At 45.4% G+C, this 27,858-nt stretch overlaps 1 protein-coding gene across 3 annotated transcripts; it reads right to left on the bottom strand.

Moving 5' to 3' along the window:
* Positions 1-7: 7 nt before the first annotated feature.
* psmd5 (proteasome 26S subunit, non-ATPase 5) lies at positions 8-27,790 on the bottom strand. Of its 3 annotated transcripts, none has more exons than XM_070863366.1 (11): positions 27,594-27,790; positions 22,130-22,274; positions 20,070-20,183; positions 17,946-18,074; positions 16,485-16,594; positions 16,007-16,149; positions 14,071-14,262; positions 9,214-9,323; positions 4,543-4,590; positions 1,584-1,724; positions 8-614 (listed from the first exon to the last, which is right to left on the bottom strand). In XM_070863366.1, exons 1-11 carry the CDS (start codon positions 27,764-27,766, stop codon positions 357-359), a joined length of 1,563 nt encoding a protein of 520 aa, XP_070719467.1. In that variant the 5' UTR covers positions 27,767-27,790; the 3' UTR covers positions 8-356. The 3 variants fall into 3 exon arrangements, with proteins under 3 accessions (XP_070719467.1, XP_070719468.1, XP_070719469.1); XM_070863368.1 differs by having other exon boundaries at positions 543-614; positions 1,570-1,724; XM_070863367.1 differs by lacking the exon at positions 4,543-4,590.
* Between the last annotated feature and the right edge of the window lie 68 nt (positions 27,791-27,858).

Here is a 27,858-nt window from a genome sequence, read left to right as displayed (position 1 = left end):
ACTTCACTTTACAAACTTTAAAAGCTCCTTTTTACTACATAGAAAAATGGTGATTTACTGCTGGAAAAAGAGTTAGGTGGATGCTGCATGAGAAAATATATTGTTCTGGCCCAAAATCTCAAAATGATAGGCGTTTGTAATATTCCGAGCTGCGTATCTGACCATTGCCCCGTGGTTTCTTTAATAGCTCGGGAGGGAAGGGCGAGAGGAAAAGGTGGTGAGAATTCCGCTTGATTGAAGCTTCTGTTTGAAGCCAAGCTTCCTGCAGCGTGTCTCTGCAAAACTTCAGTAACAATTCATTTAAAAGACTTAACATCTTTCGGTTAACAACACCTTTAATGATCAGGCTTGGGTGATTACTCTCCCCCTTCCACGGCAACGGTTGCCACCGCTTTCACAAAGTAAGGGCCTTCCCGCAGGTACGCTCGCAGCTGCAGGTAATGTTGATTCCCAAAGATTTCGGCGATTGTTTTGGAAGCCGCAAGAACTTTGACCAGTTCGAACTTGGCATCCTTTGAGGCTTTGTCGGGTTCAGCCGACCGGTCAATGATGTATTCCACAAATCCTGGCGTGCTGATCATCAGCCTCTGGCCCCACGGCTGACTAGCGATTGCCTGCATTTCGAGGGAGATGGAGGAAAGGTCAGTTAAAAAATATATCAATTGCAGCAACAAAAAGAACCTTTTCAACTCAATAAGAATGTGTGGTTGAGAGCGGATAAAGATCCAACCCTTTTTTTCATTGATAAAAGTGCACTCATGAGAAAAGTAGAGTTAAAATGGGCAAAGCTGGGATAGAGCTACCATCAGCACCGTGAAAGACAGACTTGCATTTATATAGCACCTTTCACAACTACTGGATGTCCCAAAGCGCTTTACAGCCAATGAAGTACTTTTTGAAGTGTAATCACTGTTGTAATGTGGGAAACGCAGCAGTCAATTTGCGCATAAGCAAGCTCTCACTAACAGCAATGTGATGATGACCAGATAATCTGTTTTTGTTATGTTGATTGAGGGATAAATATTGGCCAGGACATCGGGGAGAACTCCCCTGCTCTTCTTCGAAATAGTGCCGTGGCATCTTTTACACCCACTTGAGAGCCGACGGGGCCTCGGTTTAGCGTTAAATGTCTGCTCTCTGAGGTGGACATAAAAGATCCCATGACACTAAGTCAAAGAGGAGAAGGGGGGTTATTCCTGGTGTCCTGAACAATATTTATCCCTCAATCAACATCACAAACAGATTATCTGGTCATTTTCACATTGTTTTTCGTGGGAGCTTGCTGTGCGCAAATTAACTGTCGCGTTTCCTACATCACAAAAATGACTACACCTCAAAAAAAATGTCATTGGCTGTAAAGTGCTTGGGGACGTCCCGAGGTCCTGAAAGATGCTATAGAAATGCAAGTCTTTCTTTCTTACAAACAAGCACACCTGCAGTTAAATCTAATGGCTCAATCAGTGTTACTGCTCACCCTGCTAAACACACGCGTGACATCTGGAGTTTTAAGTTAGGTCAGGGCATTTAAACATTTGACAAGAAAAACAAAATTGGATTTTTCATGCTCACGATCAAAGACTCACAGTGAAGACCTTTAGCGCACCAATGTGGATCTCTGGGAAAGGCTGGGTGCTCATACTGCGGAATGCTTCCATTGGGTGGCTGTGCAGAGCTTGGAACCAGGACTCGGTCATCCCGAGAAGGTCCTCGGTTTGCTGGTCAGTCTGTGAAATTGATGGGAAAGTAAGTCAGCAATGGCATAAAGAAAAGGTCACAGGTGACTGCGGGTGAAACCTCCGATACAGTGCTGCACCGCATAGGGATGCACAGCACGAGTATGTGTGTTTCGAAGAAGCACGACAGACCAGAGTGTCCTACGGGGAGAGATTGAGCAGACTAGGTCTATACTCTCTAGAGTTTAGAAAAATGAGAGGTGATCTCATTGAAACATACAAAATTCTTACAGGGCTTGACAGGGTAGATGCAGGGAGGATGTTTCCTCTGGCTGAGGAGTCTAGAACCAGGGGTCACTATCTCAACATAGGGGGTCGGCCATTTAGGACTGAGATGAGCAGAAACTTCTTCACTCAGAGGGTGGTGAATCTTTGGAATTCTCTACCTCAGAGGGCTGTGGAGGCTCAGTCATGGAGTACATTCAAGACAGATATTGATAGATTTTTGCATATTAAGCCTGGGGAAAAAAATCAGTCTACAGGAAGAGGAATTTGTTTCGCAAAACTTAATGCGGCAATATCTATCCACTGCTACCAGAAGGAACAACATTCACCCAGCTCACTTTGGAGTCTATACTGGCAGAAACCTAGTATAGCACCCGCAACCGTTGCAGCCTGAAGCATCTTTTCTTCAGTGTATTATAGGAGAGACATTTTGGACTATAAATACCAACAGAATTTTTTGATTGCAATCCTCACATTCATCTATGTCTGCGCAACTCTGCTCCAGACACATGATCCAATTGACCAAAGATGTCCCGGACACAGCTCTGCAACACTATTTCGCCTTCAAAAAGGGAATTGGATAAATACTTGAAAGAGATAAAAATTGCAGGTAAAAGGAGAAAGAGGGCTTAAATGGATTGCTCTTCGAAAGAGCAATTGCAGACTCGATGAGCCGAATAGCCTCCTTCTGTGCTACACTGTTCTACTGCTGTTATACTGTCATTGAACTGCAGTATGCGGGCGATGCCTGCTTCTGCGCACTCTGAGGCTGTACTCCAGGATATAGTCGATGTATTCACCGAGGCATATGAAAGCATGGGCTTTACGCTCAACATCCGTAAGACAAAGGTCCTCAACCAACCTGTCCTCGTCGCACAGCACAGCTCCACAGTCATCAAGATTCACGGCGCGGCCCTCAACAATGTGGACCACTTCCCATACCTCGGGAGCCTCTCGTCAACAAAGGCAGACATTGATGCGGAGATTCAACATCACTCCAGTGTGCCAGTGCAGCCTTTGGCCGCCTGAGGAAAGAGTGTTCAAAGACCAGGCCCTCAAACCTACCACCAAGCTCATGGTCTACAGGGCTGTAGTAATACCCACCCTCCTGCATGGATCGGATCATGGACGATATACAGAAGATACATCAAGTCGCTGGAGATATATCACCAACGATGTCTCTGCAAATCCCCTAGGAGGACAGACGCACCAACATCGCCCAGGCTAACATCCCCAGCATTGAAGCACTAACCACTCTCGATCAGCTTCACTGGGCAGGCCACTTAGTCTGCATGCCAGACGCAAGACTCTCTAAGCAATTGCTCTACGCGGAGCTCCTTCATGGCAAACGAGCCAAAAGTGGACAGCGGAAACGTTACAAGGATACCCTCAAAGCCTCCCTGGTGAAGTGCGACATCATCACTGACACCTGGGAGACCCTGGCCAAAGACTGCCCTAGGTGGAGAAAATGCATCCGGGAGGGTGTTGAGCTCTTCGAATCTCAACACTGCGAGCGTGAAGGGATCAGGCGCAGGCAGCGGAAGGAGCGTGCGTCAAATCAGTCCCCCCGCCACGAATATCTGTCCCATCTGTGACAGGGTCTGTGGCTCTCGTGTTGGACTGTTCAAGAACTCACTTCAGGAGTGGAAGCAAGTCTTCCTCAATTCTGAGGGATTGCCTATGATGATGATGACTGTTCTATGATTCTATGTCCAGTCTGGCACGGAGCAGGTCAGCCTGATACAGCCCAGTCACCATGATCTGCACAGAGTGCAGGAGCGAGAGATCGGATTTCTCCACCGCATGCCAAACAGGGCTACAGTATGTCATCAATTGGTGGGTACAGCCCTCGCGATTGTGACTGTGTTGTCCACACAGCTCACATGCTCTCTGAAGCTATTCCAGTTATTTTTGCCCCATATTCTTCCCGGCAAAGATCAGCTCAACTGAGATTATCAAGCCGTAGTAAATTATATTGGTTTGTTATAGATATTAGATAGGCACATAGATAAAGAGGCAGAAACCCTCACCAAATTTAAAAAGTACTTGGATGTGCATTTGAAGTGCTATAACCTGCAGGGCTACGGACCATGAGCTGGAAAGTGGGATTAGGCTGGATAGCTCTTTGTCGGCTGGCGCAGACACGATCGGCCAATTATGGCCTCCTTCCGTGCTGTAAATTTCTATGATATTTAAATAAAGATCTTTAACAAACCAACATAATTCACTACGTGCATTTAACATGAAATACGATCCAGAGTTGCGACTGAATAAGTAACGCCTTATATTGCTATTGGTAACTGGCGAAGTCTGGCTTGCACTTTAATAGACAGCTGGGCGATCAGAATTTAGTACAGTACAATAGAAGTTAAGTCTAGCGATTTGAAATGTACTTTATAACCGTCAAACAGTCGAGAGTTTCGGGGGAAACATCTTGCTTCCTGGCTTTGTTTTCAGTTCACACATTGTGACACTGAAACCCCCCTGCTGTAACATTAGTGCTAAAACTACTCAAACTGCGGGGGTAGCTATGACTGTAATACTCACCCTACACAACTAAAACCACTTTACATAAACACTTTACCTGCATTTGCCCAGTCACTCCATTTTCTCCTGTCCTCTCCTCTTCCCTCTGTCCTAGTTTAAGTTTTAAAAATGTAATTTTACTATTTTACCAACTGACAAAACTCTAATCTAACTTTTTCTCCTATATTTCGCGAAGTTTAAAATCTACATGACTTCACCGCTCGTTCAAGAGATGAAAGTGACTTTTACAAGATCCGTTGCTTGACTGAAAAAGAGCGACAATCAAGTGACAGTGTCCTGAAGATTGGTGGTCACATTGACCACATAGGCAACACTCCAAATTCACGTCACTCTGAAGGGGAAGTGTCAAAATGGATGCTTCTGGGCCACTTTTAATCAATAATTTAAAAACACGGAACACAATAACAAGACTATGACTAAGGAACATTAATATGTGGCCAAATGCATCTTCCTGCACAACATTCTTTTTACGGGAAGTGGGTGTTGCTGGCAAGGCTGGCATTTATTGCCCATTTCTAATTGCCCTTGAGAAGGTGTTGGTGAACCGCCTTATACAACTGAGGGGCTCGCTAGGCTATTTCAGAGGGGCAGTTAAGAGTTAACCCACATTGCTGTGGGTCTGGAGTCACATATAGGTCAGACCGGGGAAGGACGGCAGATTTCCTTCCCTAAAGGGCATTAGTGAATCAGATGGGCTTTTACGACAATCCGGTCACCATTACTGATACTAGCTTTTTATTCCAGATTTATTTAATTAAGTGAATTTAGATTCCCCTGCTGCTGTGGTGAGATTTGAACTTGTCATCGGATCACTAGGCCAGTGACATAACCATTCAGGACAATATGAATTCAGTACACTTTCTATTTAAACAAGGGATGACTCTGGAGACCATTTATGAGCAATGCTCCCTTTAGCTGCAAGGCCGTGCGGCACCTTGGATTTCCCGTGCAGCTGGCGTACTGGTTTTGCAATGGGAAAAAAAACCACACAAGCGCGGTATTTTGAATAGGCTGCGCAGCACCTTAAAGGGGCCGTGCACCCCCCAAAAAAGGGGAACTTTTGAGTACGAGAGCATCCTTTTATAAAAAATAGGTAAGCCTTATTGAATTATACAGCAAATGTGGACTATACAGCTTGCTTTGGCAAAAGCAGTAATATTTACCAAGTGCATTCACAAATTTATTTTACAAATTGGACATGAATTAAGCAGCAAAATGCCTGTAAATTAGCAATCTAGTTGGGCGGGGCCCCTTGGGGAAGAGTGACCATAATATGGTAGAATTCTTCATTGTACATTAATGATTTAGACGAGGGGATTAAATGTAGTATCTCCAAATTTGCGGATGACACTAAGTTGGGTGGCAGTGTGAGCTGCGAGGAGGATGCTATGAGGCTACAGAGTGACTTGGATAGGTTAGGTGAGTGGGCAAATGCGTGGCAGATGAAGTATAATGTGGATAAATGTGAGGTTATCCACTTTGGTGGTAAAAACAGAGAGACAGACTATTATCTGAATGGTGACAGATTAGGAAAAGGGAAGGTGCAACGAGACCTGGGTGTCATGGTACATCAGTCATTGAAGGTTAGCATGCAGGTACAGCAGGCGGTTAAGAAAGCAAATGGCATGTTGGCCTTCATAGCGAGGGGATTTGAGTACAGGGGCAGGGAGGTGTTGCTACAGTTGTACAGGGCCTTGGTGAGGCCACACCTGGAATATTGTGTACAGTTTTGGTCTCCTAACTTGAGGAAGGACATTCTTGCTATTGAGGGAGTGCAGCGAAGATTCACCAGACTGATTCCCGGGATGGTGGGACTGACCTATCAAGAAAGACTGGATCAACTGGGCTTGTATTCACTGGAGTTCAGAAGAGTGAGAGGGGACCTCATAGAAACGTTTAAAATTCTGACGGGTTTGGACAGGTTGGATGCAGGAAGAATGTTCCCAATGTTGGGGAAGTCCAGAACCAGGAGTCACAGTCTAAGGATAAGGGGTAAGCCATTTAGGACCGAGATAAGGAGAAACTTCTTCACCCAGAGAGTGGTGAACCTGTGGAATTCTCTACCACAGGAAGTAGTTGAGGCCAATTCACTAAATATATTCAAAAGGGAGTTAGATGAAGTCCTTACTACTCGGGGGGATCAAGGGGTATGGCGTGAAAGCAGGAAGTGGGTACTGAAGTTTCATGTTCAGCCATGAACTCATTGAATGGCTGTGCAGGCTAGAAGGGCTGAATGGCCTGCTCCTGCACCTATTTTCTATGTTTCTATGTTTCTATGACACAGTTAATTCAGAGACTAGGGTCCTGAACTTAAAGAAAGGAAACTTCGACGGTATGAGACATGAATTGGCTAGGATAGACCGGAGAATGATACTTAAAGGGTTGACGGTGGATAGGCAAAGGCAGACATTTAAATATCACATGGATGAACTACAACAATTGTACATCCTTATGTGGCGTAAGAATAAAAAAGGGAAGGTGGCTCAACCGTGGCTAACAAGGGAAATTAGGGAAAGTGTTAAACCCAAGGAAGAGGCATATAAATTGGCTAGAAAAAGTAGCAAACCTGAGGACTGGGAGAAATTTAGAATTCAGCAGAGGAGGACTAAGGGTTTAACGAGGAGGGGGAAAATAGAGTATGAGAGTAAGCTGGCAGGGAACATAAAAACTGACTGCAAAAGTTTCTATAGATATGCGAAGAGAAAAAGATTAGTGAAGACTAATATAGGTCCCTTGCAGTCAGAATCAGGGGAATTCATAATGGGGAACAAGGAAATGGCAGACCAATTGAACAAATACTTATGTTCAGTCTTCACTAAGGAAGACACGAATAACCTCCCGAAAATACTAGGGGACCGAGGGTCTAGCGAGAAGGGGGAACTGAGGGAAATCCTTATTAGTTAGGAAATGGCGTTAGGGAAACTGAAGGCCGATAAATCCCCAGGGCCAGTACTTAAGTAGCCCTAGAAATAGTAGATGAATTGGTGGTCATTTACCAACATTCCATGGACTCTGGTTCAGTTCCTATGGATTGGAGGGTAGCTAATGTAACCCCACTTTTTAAAAAAGGGAGAGAGAAAACAGGGAATTATAGACCAGTTAGCCTGACATCGATGGTGGGGAAAATGCTGGAATCAATTATTAAAGATGTAATAGCAGCGCATTTAGAAAGCAGTGACAGGATCGGTTCAAGTCCGCATGGATTTATGAAAGGGAAATCAAGCTTGATAAAGCTTCTAGAATTTTTTGAGGATGTAACTAGTAGAGTGGATAAGGGAGAACCAGTGGATGTGGTGTATTTGGACTTTCAAAAGGCTTTTGACAAGGTCTCACAAGAGATCAGTGTGCAAAATTAAGGCACATGGTATTGCGGGTAATGTATTCACGTGGCTAGAGAACTGGTTGGCAGATAGGAAGCAGAGTGGGAATAAACGGGTCCATTTCAGAATGGCAGGCAGTGACAAGTGGGGTGCCGCAGGGTTCAGTGCTGGGACCCCAGCTATTTACAATATACATTAATGAATTAGACGAAGGAATTGAAAGTAATATCTCCAAATTTGCAGATGACACTAAGCTGGGTGGCAGTGCGAACTGCAAGGAGGATGCTAGGAGGCTGCAGGAGGCTTGGACAGGTTAGGTGAGTGGGCAAATTCATGGCAGATGCAGTATAATGTGGATAAGTGTGAGGTTATCCACTTTGGTGGCAAAAATAGGAAGGCAGATTATTATTTGAATGGTGACAGATTAGTAAAAGGGGATGTGCAACGAGACCTAGGTGTCATGGTACATCAGTCACTGAAGGTAGGCACGCAGGTACAGCAGGCAGTAAAGAAAGCAAATGGCATGCTGGCCTTCATTGCGAGGGGATTTGAGTATAGGAGCAGGGAGATCTTACTGCAGCTTTGATGAGACCACACCTTGAGTATTGTGTGCAGTTTTGGTCTCCTAATCTGAGGAAGAACATTCTTGCTATTGAGGGAGTGCAGCGAAGGTTCACCAGACTAATTCCCGGGATGGCAGGACTGACATATGAAGAAAGATTGGATCGACTAGGATATATTCACTGGAATTTAGAAGAATAAGAGGGGATCTCATAGAAACATATAAAATTCTGAATGAGATTGGACAGGTTAGATGCAGGAAGAATGTTCCCGATGTTGAGGAAGTCCAGAACCAGGGGTCACAGTCTAAGGATAAGGGGTAAGCCATTTAGGACCGAGATGAGGAGAAACTTCTTCACTCAGAGAATTGTTAACCTGTGGAATTCTCTACCACAGCAAGCTATTGAGGCCAGTTCGTTAGATATATTCAAAAGGGAGTTAGATGTGACCCTTACGGCTAAAGGGATCAAGGGGTATGGAGTGAAAGCAGGAATGGGGTACTGAAGTTGCATGATCAGCCCTGATCCTATTGAATGGTGGTGCAGGCTCGAAGGGCCGAATGGCCTACTCCTGAACCTATTTTCTATGTAAAGTTTGTTTGGCAGGGGGGTTGGGGGGGGGGGGGGGGGGGGCGGTGTGGGAGCGGGGCGGTGTGGGAGCGGGGATGGCAGGAAGAAGTCCATGCTTTTTTTTTGATCACAAGGGTCGATTCAAGTTCTGTTCTTGCCGTGGGCGGAGTATAAACTCATCTACAACCACGACTCAAATCCAGAACCTTTTGAGCTTGCTCTCGCTTCCATGTGCCAACACTTTTACTGGCTTCTTACCGGCAGAGAGAGGAGAGAGGCAATCGTGTCGAGGCAGCGGATCCGTGTGTCAGTGGAAGCATTGCACGAGATGGAACCCAGCCTTCTCAAAATCTCCTGGAATGTACGACCTAAGGGTATATTTGGAAAAACAGGGATAACTTTAAATTCTAATTCTGCATTTAGTGCAGGATCAGAAAAAAAACTCCCGACAAGTATTGCGATATTTAAGCAAGACTGGTGTTATGATTTGGGTACTCAAGATAACTTGTGCCCAGCGCAAAGAATCTGTGCCACAGGCAGGTTCCTATGAAAGCGACCTTATTCGTCAAGTGATATGGGAGGCACTGTGCCCAGGAAGATTGGCCATTAATGTTGCTGGTGGGCTCACCAGAAATGAATAGGACACACCCCATAATCTTCTGTGTCAGCTGTGGCTCAGTGGGCAGAACACTCGCTTCCGAGTCAGAATATTGTGGGTTCAAATTCCACTCCAGGGACTTGAGCACATAAAATCTAAGCTGACACTCTAGTACCGAAGGAGCGCTGCAATGTCAGAGGTGCCACTTTGTGGGTAGACGTAAAAGATCCCAGGGCATTATTTCGAAGAAGAGCAGGGGAGTTATCCCCGGGGTCCTGGCCAATATTTATCCCTCAATCAACATAGCAAAAACAGATTATCTGGTCATTATCACATTGCTGTTTGTGGGAGCTTGCTGTGCGTAAATTGGCTGCCGCATTTCCCACATTACAACAGTGACTACACTCCAAAAATAAAGCGCTTTGAAACGTCCGGTGGTTGTAAAAGGCGCTATATAAATCCAAGTCTTTCTTTCTTTAAGCAAACTAGACAGGGGCTGCCAGAACTGTAATCTCACTTTCCTAAAGTCTCCACCCTTCGCACTCCATTTGCCTCCAGAACCAAAGACAACGCGTAAAGATAGCCCGAGTCTTGGTAGGAGTGGTGGCAGCCCAGATCCCACTCCTGCTCCTGCTCCTGCTCGTTATTCAGTGACTTCTTAATGGAAAGTGCAAATGCAAGTCCAAGTGCAGATGCAGAAAGAAGACCACCAGTTTCGGCTCTGACATCCTGTGTCAGCTGTGGCTCAGTGGGTAGCACACTCGCCTCTCAGTCAGAAGGTTCTGTGTTCAAGTCCCACTCCAGGCACTTGAGCACATAAATCTAGGTGGACACTCCAGTGCTGAGGGAACGCTGCACTGTCGGAGGTGCGGTCTTTCAGTTAAGACGTTAAACCGAGGCCCCGTCTGCTCTCTCAGGTGGATGTAAAAGATTCCATGGCACTATTTCGAAGAAGAGCAGGGGAGTTATCCCCAGTGTCTTGGTCAATTTTTATCCCTCAATCAACATAACAAAAAACAGATTATCTGGTCATTATCACATTGCTGTTTGTAGGAGCTTGCTGTGCGCAAATTGGCTGCCGCATTTCCCACATTACAACAGTGACTACACTCCAAAAGTACTTCATTGGTTGTAAAGTGCTTTGAGACGTCCGGTGGTCGTGAAAGTCGCTATATAAATTCAAGTCTTTCTTTCTACAACTGCACAGACTGCAGGCATTTACTGTGAAGGCGCACATGAAAGGCAGTTGGGTTAGGGAACAGAGGGCTGCTAGCACCCAGAAAACTATACTCCAGTGCAAGTCAGCGGCTTCAAGAGAGGAGAGGAGATGAGGGGAGCAAGGGGAGAGAACTGGAAAAAATAGTAAACTCAGAGGCAAGTCAATTTGGGCAATTCTGTGGCAGCCGCTAATGAATAATTACATAGCAGCATTGAAAAGGAGCAGGTTACCATCTCGTCTAACCGATTAATGGCAGCGGTATAGGACAGATGAGAGAATAGATGGTAAATAATGCTCAATGAAAGGGCAGAAAAAAAATCTAATTATAAATGAACCCTTAGAATACTGATGGGTTATGAGAAACTGCTTCTGTAAATAAATTCGACAACAGCATGCTAAATGTTTAAGTCTATTCATCAGAAGGATTGTGGAAATTAGTTATACATAATCCTGCATATTAGCATTACAACATAGAAACATAGAAATTTACAGCGCAGAAGGAGGCCATTTTGGCCCATCGTGTTCATGCCGGCCGACAAAGAGCTGCACGGCCCTTGGTCAGCAGCCCTGAAGGTTACATATAAACCTATGAACAATGACGGAAAGGCAAAGAGCACCCAGCCCAACCAGTCTGCCTCACACAACTGTGACACCCCTTATACTAAAACATTCTACACTCCACCCCAACTGGAGCCATGTGATTTCCTAGGAGAGGCAAAAACCAGATAAATCCAGCCTATCCAATCTGTCCTCATAACTAAGATTCTCCATTCCAGGCAGCGTCCTAGTAGATCTCCTCTGCACTCTCTCTAGTGCAATCACGTCCTTCTATAATACGGCAACCAGAACTGCATGCAGTACTCCAGCTGTGCCTAACCAAAGTATTATACAATTTAAGCATAACATCCCTGCTCTTATATTCTATGCCTCGGCCAATAAAGACAAGCATTCCATATGCCTTCTTAACCACCTTATCCACCTGGCCTGCTACTTTCAGGGATCTGTGGACAAGCACTCCAAGGCCCCTTTGTTCATCTACACTATTAAGTGGCCTACCGCTTAATGTGTATACCCTTTCCTTATTAGCCCTTCCAAAGTGCATCACCTCATACTTCTCTGAATTAAATTCCATTTGCCACTGCTCTGCCCACCTGACCAGTAGATTAATATCCTCCTGCAGCCCATGACTTTCCTCTTCATGATCAACCACACAGACAATTTTAGTGTCATCTGCAAACTTCTTAATCATACTCCCTATATTCAAATCTAAATCATTGATATATACCACAAAAAGCAAGGGACCCAGTACTGAGCCCTGCAGAACCCCACTGGAAACATCCTTCCAGTCACAAAAACATCCATCAACCATTACCTTTTGCTTCCTACCTCCAAGCCAATTTTGGATCCAACTTGCCACTTTGCCCTGGATCCCATGGGCTTTAACCTTCATGACCAGTCTACCATGTGGGACCTTATCAAAAGCTTTGCTAAAGTCCATATACACTACATAGTAGATACTACCCGCATCGATCCTCTTGGTTACCTCCTCAAAAAATTCAATCAGGTTAGTCAAACACGATCTTCCTTTAACAAATCCATGCTGACTGTCCCTAATTAATCCTTGCCTTTCCAAATGTAGATTTATCCTGTCTTTCAGGATTTTTTCCAATAACTTTCCCACTACTGAGGTTAGGCTGACAAGTCTAATTACTCGGCCTATCCCTTTGTCCCTTCTTAAACAAAGGTACCACATTAGCAGTCCTCCAATCCTCCGGCACCATGCCCAAATATAAAGAGGACTGGAAAATGATGGTCAAGGCCTCTGCTATTTCCTCTTTTACTTCGCTCAACAGCCTGGGATGCATTTCATCCGGGCCTGGGGACTTATTTTCTTTAAAAGCTGCTAAACCCCTTAATACTTCCTCTCTCACTATATTTATTTTATCCAGAATATCACACTCCTCCTCGATAGCAGTAGCTGCATTGCCCCTTTCCTTTGTGAAAACAGATGCAAAGTATTCGTTAAGAACCTTACCAACATCTTCCGCCTCCACACAAAGATTACCCTCATGGTCTCTAATAGGCCCTACCCTTTCTTTAGTTACCCTCTTACTGTTAATATATTTATAGAACATCTTTGGGTTTTCCTTAATTTTACTAGCCAAGAATTACTCGTGCTCTCTCTTAGCATTCCTAATGTCCTTTTTAATTTTGCCTCTTAACTTTCTGCATTCCTCTAAAGATTCTATAGTATTTAGCTGTTGGTATATGACATAAGCGTCCATTTTGTTCTTTATCCTCCCCTGTAAGTCCCTAGACATCCATGGGGCTCTAGAATTATTATTCCCAATCTTTTTCTTTAAGGGCACATGTTTGGCCTGAGCCTTCCAGATCTCTTCCTTGAATGCCTCCCACTGTTCCGACACTGATTTACCCACAAGTAGCTGTTTCCAGTCCACTGTGGCCAAATCACTCCTTAACTTAGCAAAATTAGCTTTTCCCCAATTCGGGACTTTTATTCCAGACCTATCATTGTCCTTATCCATAACTACCTTGAATCTGACTGAATTATGGTCACTGGCACCCAAGTGCTCTCCCACTAATACCCCTTCAACCTGCCCAGCTTCATTCCCCAAAACTAAATCCAAGACTGCCCCCTCTCGTGTTGGGCTTGCTACATACTGACTAAAAAGTTCTCTTGAATGCATTTCAAGAATTCCGCACCCTCTATACCCTTCACACTATATTTGTCCCAATCAGTATTTGGATAGTTAAAATCCCCTACGGTTTTTGGACTTCACAGCAATTTGCCTACATATTTGCTCCTCTATCTCCCTCCCACTGTTTGGGGGTCTATAATACACACCCAGCAGTGTGATCGCCCCTTTTTTATTTTTCAATTCGACCCATATGGCCTCATTTGATGATCCCTCTAAAATATCATCCTTCCTCACTGGTGTAATAGTTTCTTTAAACAGTACTGCGACACCCCTGCCGCCCCCGTTTTTATTTTGTCTAAAAATCCTGTAACCAGGAATATTGATCTGCCAAACCTGCCCCTCTTTCAGCCATGTTTCTGTAATGGCTATAATGTCATACTCCCAAGTGTCTACCTGTGCTCTTAGCTCATCCGCCTTATTCGCTATACTCCTTACATTAAAGCATATACCATTTAGCACAACAATGAATTGTAATTGGAACTTTTATATCGCACCTTTCACGCCCAACGTGAAAGAGAAAAATAATTCATTTATTTACCTTTAGTTCAACTGGGAAATGAAGCAACAACATTGTTTACCTGTTTTATGGAGAACTTGCTTTCCTTCAGTACACGATCCAAGAATCCCAATGGTATCCAGACCCACTCCAATCATGGTTGGCTCCTGCCCTTCAATCATCTCAAACACCTTTTCAATAAAGACAGGATAACGCTCACAGATCTGTTGAGGGCCGTCAACCATTGCCAAATTGCCAAAGAACTTCACTAAATCTACAAAGAGAGCAACAAATACAAGCTCAGATGGCGGCGTATACACAGACGTCAGTGTGTCAATTCAGTGCAAAGGAAGCATAAAAGCATAGTATGACTGGATTAATGCTCATAACCCCAAGTCACTAATCTCAACATTGACGTAGAGCTGCAATGCTCCCTCTAAATAATACCGCGGTACCTTGACATTTACAGTGTGGCTGCAACAACAATTTGTATTTATAAAGCACCTTTAACGTAGTGAAACGTTCCAAGGCGCTTCACAGGGGTATTATGAGATAAGAAATTTGACACCGAGTAGAAATTAGCGCAGGTGCCCAAAAGCTTGATCAAAGAGGTACGTTTTAAGAGCGTCTTGAAGGAGGAAAGAGAGGCGACGAGGTTTAGGCAGGGAGTTCCAGAGTTTGGGGCCTGGGCAACAGAAGGCACGGCCACCAATGGTTGAGCGATTATACTCAGGGATGCTCAATAGGGCAGAATTAGAGGACATCTCGGGGGTGGGGGGGGAAAGAGAGGCCTGTGGGGCTGTAGGAGATTACAGAGATAGGGAGGGGCGAGGTCATGGAGGAATTTGAAAACAAGGGTGAGAATTTTGAAATCGAGGCGTTGCTTAACCGGGAGCCAATGTTGGTCAGCAACACGCTGTATCTTCAACCGGACAGCTTGTGAGCGGTCTGCGCGATACCTTCACAGGTTGCTCCACGGCCGCACACCTTACAGGGAACACTGCATACCACAAGGGAGTGAAGTTTCCGCCCCCCCCCCCCACCCCCCAATCGCATCCTTTTCCGTTTTCTCCTAAAGGCACTGACCCACGTTCTGTGGACACCCACCTCTGGATATTCAAACAAGTGACCATTTACGGTGCGAGTCTAAACAATAAACATCAACAGGCCCATTCTACCAAACAGGACATCACAGCCCAACCAATCCTAGTCTCCACCCACATGCACGTTCTAGCAGAGGTTACTGTATAACGACCGGCACAGGAATCCTGGTCAATGCTCCCCCTTCCTTCGCCAACGGGCGCTGCTGGAGATTGCGCTGGGCTCCCAGAGACCCTTAAATAGATCAGCGATTCAGAGTAGTTTTTTCTGTTCGTCGAGCTTTACATGATCCGAATTCCTTGATTAGATTCATGATCTTATTGAATGGCGGAGCAGGCCTGAGGGGCCAAATGGCCTACTCCTACTTCTTATGTTCTTATTAAATTACAACTTTTAATTCACAGCCAGAAATGTATTGACTACAAAACAACTTGCTTTTAACATGGTAAATCTTCCCACGGTGTTTCACAGGAGCGTTATCAGATTAAAAAACAGATTAAGCCAAAGAAGGGACAGGCGATCATCAGCTTGGTCAGAGGTAGGTTTTAAGGACCGTCATAAAGGAGGAGAGAGGCAGAGAAGCGACTTTGCATCGCCATTCTTGTATAAATACATTTTGAAGATTGAATAATATTTTTTTTAACTCATTTTGGAATGTAGAGCAAGTACATCAAGGGTCATTTAAGGGAAAAAAAATCTTTACTCGAAGGGGATGAACAATTGGAACAATCTACCAGGAATTGGGGTCCAAAAAACATTAGGGGAATGAAAAACTGAAGCGAATTCTAAGTTGGGTGAGTTGGAAGCCAGGCCGGGGGGATTGGATCACCAGAGGAATGAGCTTTCTTGCCCGTAAATTTTTCTTATTACTGGGTTGACAAAAAGTGGGAAGTACAAAAGCAGTGTCCTTTACTTACTTGGTAGATAAAAGCCAGAGAAGGGATCTGAGTCTGCACCAATGATCATGTTTGAGATTCTATCAATGGTGCCTTGCTGAGCAAGGTACTGCCGTCCGTGCTGACTCTGAGCGAGTGCAGTAACCATCGCTATAGCAGTGGCTCTGAAAATGAATCAACACACTTGTAATTCATTGACTTAGTCATTACAACAACTTGCATTTAAACAGCATCTTTAACGTAGTAAAACATCTCAAGGCTTTTCACAGGACCGTTATCAAAGAAGATTTGACACGAGCCACATAAGGAGATATTAGGACAGATGACCAAATGTTTGGTCAGAGGTAGGCTTTAAGGAGCGCCTTAAAGGAGGAGAGGTAGAGACAATATTCAAGTAACAGACACCTCCAAAACTTGCTGCTTAAGGTTAGTAACTGAAAGTTATCCGGTTCATTCCAAAGCAATGCAACAAAGCTCTAACAAGCAATCACCCTCTCACCTGACCAGAACGTCATTCCCTGCAAGCTCACCGAGCAGCTGAGATATGAAACCACTGTTGGCGCAATAACCCAGGGAGACAGGTGACACAGACGAGATCTCCACCACCAACTGCAAGGCAATAACACAAGAGAGCTTAACGCTGCTCGCAGAATGAGATGTACAATGGTTACATTACTTTAGGTGAATAGAATTGGATTATTAAAGAAAGACTTGCATTTCTATAGCGCCTTTCACGATCACCGGGCATCTCAAAGCGCTTACAGCCAATTAAGTACTTTTGGAGTGTAGTCACTGTTGTAATGTGGGAAATGCGGCAGCCAACTTGCGCACACCAAACTCCCACAAACAGCAATATGATAATGACCAGATAATCTGTTTTTGTTATGTTGATTGAGGGATAAATATTGGCCCCAGGACACCGGGGATAACTCCCCTGCTCTTCTTCGAAATAGTGTCATGGGATCTTTTACATCCACTTGAGAGCGCAGACGGGACCTCGGTTTAACGGCTCATTCGAAAGAGGGATCTCCGACAATGCAGCACTCCCTCAGCACTGCACTGGATTTTGAGTGCTCAAATCCCTGGAGTGGGACTTGACTCAGAGGCGAGTGTGCTACCCACTGGCCGCAGCTGAATTGCACTTGTTGGCAACAATAAAAGAAATAAAAAACAAAATAATAACGCAGTTTTCTCCGGTTTAGCACACAATGAACTGCACTAAGCAAAGTTCCTGCTAAGCTGCATGGTTGCGGTCTGGAGGTCCCGTGCAGGCTACTCACCTTTTACAGGCAAGAAACCGCATATACGTGAAAATCTGAATGGGCTGTGCAGCCAATTAAAGGGACCCCGCTCGGAAAAAAAAAAATTAGCGGGAATATTGGTACTCAGATCAAACTGCATAGTCTGAAGCTGTAAATGATATATAAAACACAGTGCCACTGAAGAACTCCAGGTGCTAGAGATGCAGCATGGCAACGTAGGCTTTGACTTGCCTAATTTGCAGTGTTACGGCTGCACTGAGCGAGTTAACGGCGCCCTGTGTGTGCTCGGAACAGAGGGAGAGGTGCAAAAAGGGGGGTAACTCGTGCAGCTCCATGCAGCCTAATAAGAGTGGTACGGACAGATAACCGAGAGTAGGTCTCCTCATCTGTTGCCTGGGGAGATCAAAAGGAGGGACTACAAAAAGTAACGTTCCTGTCACATATAAATTCAACAACCAAAAAAGTGCAAGTGGTACAGACAGCTGCAATGCCATTGGTGGTTCCCTTTGAAGGATTCAACCTAAAGACTCATATCGTTAAATACCATAGGCACAGGCGATAAATTGAAGGTTACAAAATCAATGGGGATACATTCAAAGCAACGGAGACTTGAGAAAAGCAAGGAAGAATATACCAAAAGTTGAACATTATTGAAAGGAGAAAAATGTCAGAGCTCAACTCCAGCAGGTGCACTGTACCTCATAGACTCGGTACCGTACCACATCATTGATGCCCATGACAGTCTTCAACTCTTCCAGCATATCGGTCATGAACAATGCATCAAGTCCCGCTTTACTCTGGGCGACCCTGGAAAGGGATTTGATTGCCTGAAGAAAACAAAAATGACACCATTAATTAAAAATTTCCTACCGCTGTTTCCTTCACCCGAGACCAAAAAAAAACGATGCATATAGCGCTGAATGCATCTATATAGTTGCCCGTCTCTGTAACAGTCACGTTTGCAGCATTGAATTTAGGATCATGCCGTTAAAATCAGAAACATATGCAGCCCATCACACTAAAAAGGACAGAAAAGGCACAGGCACAGGCACAGCCAAAGTCCACCAGGAAGGTATTTTGCTACCATTCCAAGTTCAGGGCCCATCTGCCAGCCAGGAACAGGCAACAGAAACAAAAGCTGACCCAAACGTGCATCAACATTGCTATAGTTGTCCTAGGCACCAATCAACTTGCAATGCAATATTCAGAGTTACTGTAGGAAAGACTGGTTCCATTTTTTGACCAAAGACGACAAATCACTGGTACCGTATATATAAATACACTGCTTGATTTTTGATATTTTTTTAATATCTGTGGCAACAACAGCAGGTCAGAAGCTGGGTATTCTGTGGCGAGTGTCTCACCTCCTGACTCCCCAAAGCCTTTCCACCATCTACAAGGCACAAGTCAGGAGTGTGAGGGAATACTCTCCACTGGCCTGGGTGAGTGCAGCTCCAACAACTCTCAAGAAGCTCGACAGCATCCAGGACAAAGCAGCCCGCCCGATCGGCACCCCATCCACCACCTTAAACATTCACTCTCTCCACCACCGGCGTACGTGGCTGCAGTGTGTACCATCTATAACATGATCTGCAGCAACTCACCAAGGCTTCTAAGGCTTCTTCGGCAGCATCTCCCAAACCTGCGATCTCTACCACCTAGAAGGACAAGGGCAGCCGGCGCATGGGAACACCACCACCTCCACGTTCCCCTCCTAGACACGCACCATCCTAACTTGGAAATATATCGCCGTTCCTTCATCATAGCTGGGTCAAAATCCTGGAACTCCCTCCCTAATAGCACTGTGTGGGAGTACCTTCACAAGGACTGCAGTGGCTCAAGAAGGCGGATCACCACCACCTTCTCAAGGGCAATTAGGGATGGGCAATAAATGCTGGCCTTGCCAGTAACACCCACATCCCAGGAACGAATAAAAAAGTTTAAAAAAAAAATACAGGTTTACTCTTTTGCAGCAAGCTAGGAACAAGCATTTTATTTTAATTTGTTATTTACACTTTTTTTTTCTCCCAGGCCTGTCAATTCTGCTCTGTATTCAGCCATGATGAGATGCACAAGTGCACTTGCCTCCAGGTTTCAACCATCCTGGTGCTCAACTTTCCCTCCACACCTCCGTCAGAAGTACCGGCCCATGTCACTACTTTGCAGTAAATAAACATTTAAAGGCAGAGGAAAATACAGATCTATGCGGAGAGAACAGGGCAGTTGGATTTGTTCAGAGTTTCTCTTGCAAAGACCCCCACAGACACAATGGACCAAGTGGGCTTCACCTGTGCTGAATACTTCTATGTTTCCACCAAATATTTGCACCATGCATACCTTGTTATACCAACAGTATCTCCAGCTACAATAAGAATTTGTTTTAGCACATCAAGAGACATCACTGCCCCTTGTGGTGGAACGTTAGACGCCAAAGAGCTTTCAGAGGGCATCAATAATTATGCTGAGAGGTTGTTTCCCGTGGCTGGAGAGTCTAGAACTAGGGGACACAGATTTAGGATAAGGGGTAGGCCATTTAAGACAGAGATGAGGAGGAAGTTCTTCACTCAGAGGGTTGTGAATCTTTGGCATTCTCTGCCCCAAAGGGCTGTGGATGCTGAGTCTCTGAATATAATTACGACTGAGATACAGATAGATTTTTGGGGTCTAGGGGACTCAGGTGATGTGGAGATCGGGCGGGAAAGTGGAGTTGAGGTCGATGATCAGCCATGATCTTACTGAATGGCGGAGCAGGCTCGAGGGGCCGTATAGCCTACTCCTGATCCTATTTCTTATGACTTGCACCCCACTAAGTGTAACCTCACCTCTTTTGCGACAGATATTCTCTCGCCACCAATACAATGAATCATTTCCTTGAGCAACTCAGGCGATCCGAGAACTTCTGTGATTGCATCTGCATTTTCAACAATTCGCCCAATCTGGAAAAAGTAACACGCAATGTAAAAAGTCCAAAATGAAAGGTGTTCTTCCGACTGAAAGAAATTACAGATTTTATATAGAAGCAGTTGCACCTCAATATTAAAAAGCTTTTGTTTTTACTGCCCACACCCCCGGCTTTTCCCCAACCCTACATGTTGTGTACTATATATTTTTTTTTAAATGTACTTTAACCACAATTCTCACACTGCATTATTGCTAAACTGCTGTGAGTGGCACTAAAAACAGAAATACATATGCATATCTCTTACCAATCATGGGGGCAGGCGGTACCTATGCCAATTCCAACGTATAAATAAGGTATATTATACAAATAAGACAAGGGTTGGCTCTCCAATGTACAGAACCTTGGTTAGGCTGCTGTTAATGTACTGTGCTCTGGTCTCCATACTATAAAAAGGACATAGCAGCACTGGAAAAAAAAGTACAAAAATGTTTTTACCAGGTTGGTACCAGAATGGAGAGGTTACAGCTAACGGGAAAGATTGAACAGGTTGGGGCTTTTTCCTTTAGAAAAAACTTAGGTGTGACCTGATCGAGGTCTTTAACATTATGAATGGGTTGGACAGGGTAGACGTGGAAAGAATGTTTCCACTTGTGGGAGAATCCCAAAGTAGGGATAACTCCTAGTTAGATAACTCCTATTTAGTAACATGAATACAAGATAGTTATTGATAAATTCAATAAAGAAAGACTTGGATTTATATAGCGCCTTTCACAACCACCGGCCAAAGCACTTTACAGCCAATGAAGTACTTTTGGAGTGCAGTCACTGTTGTAATGTGGGAAATATGGCAGCCAATTTACGCACAGCAAGCTCCCACAAACAGCAATGTGATAATGACCAGATAACCTGTTTTTGTTATGTTGATTGAAGAATAAATATTGTCCAGGATATCAGGGATAACTCCCCTGCTCTTCTTCAAAATAGTGCCATGGGATCTTTTACATCCACTTAAGAGAGCAGACGGGACCTCAGTTTAACGTCTCATCCGAAACACAGTGCAGCACTCTCTCAGCACTGCACTGAAATGCCAACCTAGATTTTTTTTGTGCTCAAGTGTCTGGAGTGGAGTCCCTGAACCTTCTGACTCGAGAAGGTTCAGGGTATCACTCTGAGGCGAGAGTGATACCCACTGAGCCACGGCAAAAATAAGGAGAAATTTAAGAGTGTTTAGAATGTGGAACTTGCTACCACAGGAAATGTTTGAAGGAAAATAGCTTAGATGCTTTCAAAAGGAAACTAGACGAGTACATGAGAGAAAAGAGACTGGAAAGGTATGCTGAAAGGCTGAGATGAGGTAGCTGGAATGGGAGGAGAATCGTGTGGTGTATAAACACCACAGGCTAGTTGGGCCAAATGGGTTGTTTTTCTGCTGTATATTTTATGTAAAAACTAATGGTTCAATAAAAACATTTAAAAGAGGAGCAAAAACCAAATAATTGATAAAAGGTCATCGACCTGAACCATTAACTGTTTCTGTCTCCACAGATGCTGCCTGAACTGCTGAGTTTTTCCAGCATTCTGTGTTTTTATAACCAATTGTTCCCCAGTCTACAGCTAAATAGCACAGAGAAGTGTCTACCTCTGTTGTGTCGTGTGCACTGAAATTAGTAACAATCATTTTTCATTCAATTAAGTGGATTTGTCCGAAATAAAATAGAATATGGTTTTAGATTACACTTTCGGGAGATTATTTAAAGCCCTCAGTCACTGCAGTCGTTGTGCCAATCATGTGCAGTTTGACTTTTCTTTCTCCAAACACTTTTTTTAAACTGGGGAAACCAAGGGAAAGGCACGGGCCCAAAGTGCAATCAGCGTCATGGCGAGAAGATGAGGCAATGCCAAGCTTAAGTTTCAAAACACAATTGTAAACGATAAGAGTCATTGACATTTTTTTAAGGAAAAAACACACTTCCGCCTTACTTGGGACACTGCCAGGATTTTAACATTGTCATCTGAATGCTGAAGTCCCGCCTGGAGTTCCACCTTGAAATTCTGAGCCAGGTAGATCGGTTCCAAAGCTTGCAGAAGTCGCTCAAGAATGGCAACGCACACATCAATCTGTTCCCTGAACAAAGAGGAACAACTGGATTTAGATAAACAGTGGAAGCATGACCAGATTAGCAAACAAGGGAAGATGCAATCATAGAATCAGAGAAATCTACAGCATGGAAGGAGGTCATTTCAGCCCATTGTGTCTGCGCCGGCCGACAAAGAGCTATCCAGCCAAATCTCACTTTCCAGCTCTTGGTTCGTAGCCCTGTAGGTTATGGCACTTCAAGTGCACATCCAAGTACTTTTTAAATGTGGTGAGGGTTTCTGCCTCTACCACCCTTTCAGGCAGTGAATTCCAGACCCCCACCACCCTCTGGGTGAAAAAACTTCCCCTCACATCCCCTCTAAACCTCCTACCAATTATTTTAAATCTATGCCCATTGGTTGTTGATCCCTCTGCTAAGGGAAATAGGTCCTTCCTATCCACTCTATCTAGGCCCCTCATAATTGCATACACCTCAATAAAGGTTTCCCCTCAGCCTCCTCTGTTCCAAAGAAAACAAACCCAGCCTATCCAATCTTTCCTCATAGCTAATATTCTCCAGTCCAGGCAACATCCTCCTAAATCAGTTAGGCAACACCACTGCATGGCCAGTGGAAACATTTTTGAGCTTTATTTTTGTTCCTGGTAGATGGGAGACAGTGAAAAGGCAGTATTTATTGCCCATCCCTGATTGCCCTGAGAGCATTAAGAACCAACCGCATTGTTTCGGATTGGACCCATATGTAGGCCAGATTGTGTAAGGGTAGTGGATAAGGGTGGCAGCTTCTGTTCCCTGAATGGAATTCGTGAACCAGTTGGGTTTTTAACAAAAATCAGCAGCTTTCACAGTCATTTTCTGATACCAATGCACAAATTACCAGATTTATTGCATTCAACTCAGAATTTTCCAAAATCACAGCATTCATTAAAAAATGAAACAGTGGGGAAACTTCATGAATAGCATTTTTGATTGAAAAAGGTGAGAAAATGCAAATAGCTTTAAACAGAGGGAACATTTTTTTTTAATTAAAATGAGCTATAATTGATCAAAATACATTGTATTATAATTCAAAATGAAGACTCACAAGTCATGTAATAAACTTGCAGTTATATAGCACCTTTCACATCAAGATGTCCGAATGCGTTTCACAGCCAATTAACTCGTGTAGTCACTTGTTATAATGTAGGTAAACATGACCGCCAATTTGCGCACAGCAAAGTCTCATTATCAGCAACTGAGATAACGTTGGACATGTTGACAATAATTTTGGATGAATGATTGGAGCTTGCTAGTGTAATACTTCCAATGCTTTGTTTTGGAGATCAGGGGGTCATTGAACATATTGTAACTGTGTGAAAGTTTAACTTTGCGTTGGAGAAACTCGATATAGTTTTAAACCACAATATTTTGAAGTAGTTAATTAATGTCTGGAGTATTTGGGCAGCTTCCCAAAGCTGAATAGTTTTCAGAAAAGGAAAAGATGTCCAGGTGGAAAGTAGTCGATGGTTACCGAATCTTATTGTAAGGACGCAAAGGTACCAAGCCAGCAACAGGGGCGCCAGTTGCTCAAACACGTGTAATAAAGTTCATGTGAAAGATGAACAGAAGGGAATTGCAGCATAGCTGTCACACAGCAATAAGGGTCTGGAGGTCTGAAGCAGAGAGGAGAGGACGGACGAGGCACAGAGGAACGGGGAGGTCGGAGCCCAGAGGTGGAGAAGGATGGACAAGACCAAGGGAAGACACAGCACAGGCCAATAGCGAGGCTGCGAGGGCATGAGGCTCACATTGCGTACTATGAATTCCATGTAGAAAGAGGTCATGTGGGAAGGAGGAAGGAAGGAGGACATTTGAGTTTGTGTGTCTGTATTGGCACATGCGGCAGAGCCTGGTCTCCAGTCGTCTTGGATCCCCTTGCCAGTGGACCAAGACCGTGCTCCGTCAAGCCCGCGTGGTGGCTGGTGTGCAACGGCCACCCCACGCTTAAAGGATTCACGCACGGGCATCTTCCACCGTTTAAAATAAGTTCATCAGTCACCTGAGTACTCATTTTTAGTGTGGAAACAAGTCATCCTCGACCCCGAGGGACTGCCTATGATAATGAATAAAGGTATCAAGGGAAAATGTCCACACAGACAGGGAGCCAAGCTGCATCGTTCACATTCAAAACCAACCTGTTTTCACTGAAATTTGCCTTCCTCCAATTAAATATTTTTACCCTAGATTGCTCTCTGTCCTTTTCCATAGCTAATCTAAACCTTATATTATAATCACTGATCCCTAAATGTTTACTTACTGACACTTGCTCCACCTGACCTACCCCATAGAGTCAGCTGTGGTTCACTGGGTAGCACACTCGCCTCTGAGTCAGTAGGTTGTGGGTTCAAGGCCCACTCCAGAAATTTCAGCACATAAATCTAGGCTGATACTCCAGTGCAGTGCTGAGGGAGCGCTGCACTACTGGAGTTTTCTTCTTTCGAATTAAACGTCTCAGGTGGATGTAAACGATCCCATGGCATTATTTCGAAGAAGAGCAGGGGAGTTCTCCTTGGTGTCCTGGCCAATATTTATTCCTCAAGCAACCACAACAAAAAAAACAGATTATCTGGTCATCATCTCATTGCTGTTTGTGGGAGCTTGCTGTGTGCAATTTGGCTGCCACATTTCCTACATTACAACAGTGACGACACTCCAAAAATACTTAATTGGCTGTAAAGCGCTTTGTGACATCCGGTGGTCATGAAAGGCGCTATATAAATACAAGTCTTTTTCTTTTTCTGCTGAATTGTCCACAGAAGAAACCAACATAAGGAACTGGCATAGTTCTCAGGACAGAGCTAATCATTGTGTCCTATTGGTAATGTTGCCCTATAACAGGAATGTCGTGCAATGTCCTCTTACTGCTATAGTCATGTTGTTGCTTTGCTGGTATGTTTGAAGTCTGTCATGAATGAAGATTAAATGGATTTTTAAAAATAAATATGTAGTCAAGTCTGATTCTAAAGGCCTTAACCCAAATTATGAGAGACACGGTATCATATAACCAGCAGATAAATGTCCAGATAATCTATTTTAGTGGTGTGGCTTGAGGGACAAATGCTGGCCAGGACACCAGGAGAATTCCCCAGCTCCTCTCCGCATAGTGTCATGGGATCTTTTACATCCAATTGTTGTGGCTGTCATTTATGTTAATGTGTTGCTGTTGACAAAACCAAACCTCAAACTAGTCAACCGAATATCTGAGTACTGAATGCCACCCTGACCATTCTGCCAGTTTATTAGTGCCCCTTGCAGCTTCAAGTTGTGCTTTCTGCCCCCACACCATGAGCACTTGTTATGTGTGCGCTCACTGTGCAGAACAAGTTTGGGAAACTTGTTGGCTATCGGAACACATCACATCTATTACCATTAGCACTGTGCCGACAGGAGACTTGAGATCGGAACAACAACAACTTGTATTTATTTATTGACAGAATAGACGCATCAACGTCAGTGTTCTCGCTCAGGCTAACACTCCCAGCATCGAAGCACTGACCACGATCGATCAGCTCTGTTGGGCAGGCCACATCATCCACATGCCCGACACGAGACTCCCAAAACAAGCGCTCTACTCGGAGCTCCAACACAGCAAGCGAGCCCCAGGTGGACAGAGGAAATGCTTCAAGGGCACCCTCAAAGCCTCCTTGAAAAAGTGCAACATCTCCACTGGCATCTGGGAATCCCTGGCCCAAGACCACCCAAAGTGGAGGAAGAGCATCCGGGAGGGAGCTGAGCATCTTGAGTCTCATTGGCGAGAGCAAGCTGAAGCCAAGTGCAGACAGCGGAAGGGGCGCGTGGTAACCCAAGCATCCCACCCACCCTTTCTGTCAACCACCACCTGCCACAGATGCTGTGGGTCCCGCATCGGACTCTTTAGTCACCTGAGAACTCATTTTTAGTGTGGAAGCAAGTCATCCTAGGGACTGCCTGTGATGATGATGATGACGATGATGATGATGATGATGATGATGATTGATGATGATGATGATGATGATGATAATTATTTATCATCATCATAGGCAGTGTCTCGAACGAGGATGACTTGTTTCCACGAGTTCACAGGTGTTTCAATGAAGGACCCGATGTTCCAGTCCTGAACTCCAATTGAGGGGGGTGGAAGATGCCTGTGCGTGGATTTTTTTAACGTGTGGTGACCGTTGCACATCAGCCACCACACGGGCTTGACAGAGCTAGGCCCTTAACCAGTGGCAAGGGTTAACCAGAACGACTGGAGACCTGCTCTGCTGCACGGACATAGTGCACACACACATATCGCAGTGTGGGCTGGCCCGTGCTGCCCCTGGGCCCCTTGCCTCTTCTGGGCCCCATACCCTCATTTGCCATCCTAGCACGAGCTGCTCCAGTTATGTGACGGCTTCGAGGTGGACAACTGGACTGGGTGACATCAACAGGACCCAGGTCTCCATTTGGAGCGTGGGCAGGAGCATCGGCGGGGCCCTGGTCTAGCGGAGGAGCGAGAAGGACGTGGCGGAGGTGCGGCGAGTGATCAAGCCGGAGGAGCATGGAGGGATCGTGGCTGAGATTCGTCGGGTGATCGTGGCGGAGATGCGGCCAGTGTTTTGAGGCGGAGGAGCGGTGGGAGGTAGTGGTGGAGATACGGCGAGTGTTTTGTGGCGGAGGAGTGGCGGAGGTGCGGCGAGTGTTTTGTGGCGGAGGAGTGGCGGGAGGTAGTGGTGGAGATACGGCCAGTTTTGTGGCGGAGGAGTGGCGGGAGGCAGTGGCGGAGGTACGGCCAGTGTTTTGTGGCGGAGGAGTGGCGGAGATACGTCCAGTGTTTTGTGGCGGAGGAGTGGCGGAGATACGGCGAGTGTTTTGTGGCGGAGGAGTGGCGGGAGGTAGTGGCGGAGGTACGGCCAGTGTTTTGTGGCGGAGGAGTGGCGGAGATACGGCGAGTGTTTTGTGGCGGAGGAGTGGCGGGAGGTAGTGGCGGAGGTACGGCCAGTGTTTTGTGGCGGAGGAGTGGCGGAGGTGCGACGAGTGTTTTGTGGCGGAGGAGTGGCGGAGATACGGCGAGTGTTTTGTGGCGGAGGAGTGGCGGAGGTACGGCCAGTGTTTTGTGGCGGAGGTGCGACGAATGTTTTGTGGCGGAGGAGTGGCGGGAGGTAGTGGCGGAGGTGCGGCGAGTGTTTTGCGGCGGAGGTACGGCCAGTGTTTTGTGGCGGAAGAGTGGCGGAGGTGCGACGAGTGTTTTGTGGCGGAGGAGCGGCGAATGATTTATTTATATCGCGCCTTTCACGTAGTAAAAAAAGCGTCTCCCTGGCCGGCGCTAATCCACGGCACTGACTCGCCTGTCGCCGCTATCCAGCAGGCCGAACAGCATTCCGAAGCGCAGGCCGGCCGCCAGCTCCCTCAGCGTGTTGAGCGGCACCGAGTAGACGACGGTCTTGAGGCTGCGCAACTCCTCGAGCGGCTCCTCCAGCTCGGCGATCTCCCGCAGCAGCTCGGTGACGGAGGCCGCCATCTTGGTGTGGCCCCCGGGCGGCGGGGCAGCTCTCGCGAGTGTTCACATAAAGGACCCGCCCCCGGGATTTTGTTGTTGTCTCTCCCGGTTGC

This window comes from Pristiophorus japonicus, chromosome 20, assembly GCF_044704955.1.
Source record: "Pristiophorus japonicus isolate sPriJap1 chromosome 20, sPriJap1.hap1, whole genome shotgun sequence".
Classification (NCBI taxonomy): Eukaryota; Metazoa; Chordata; class Chondrichthyes; family Pristiophoridae; genus Pristiophorus; species Pristiophorus japonicus.
This window is presented reverse-complemented; position numbering and strand designations above follow the sequence as displayed.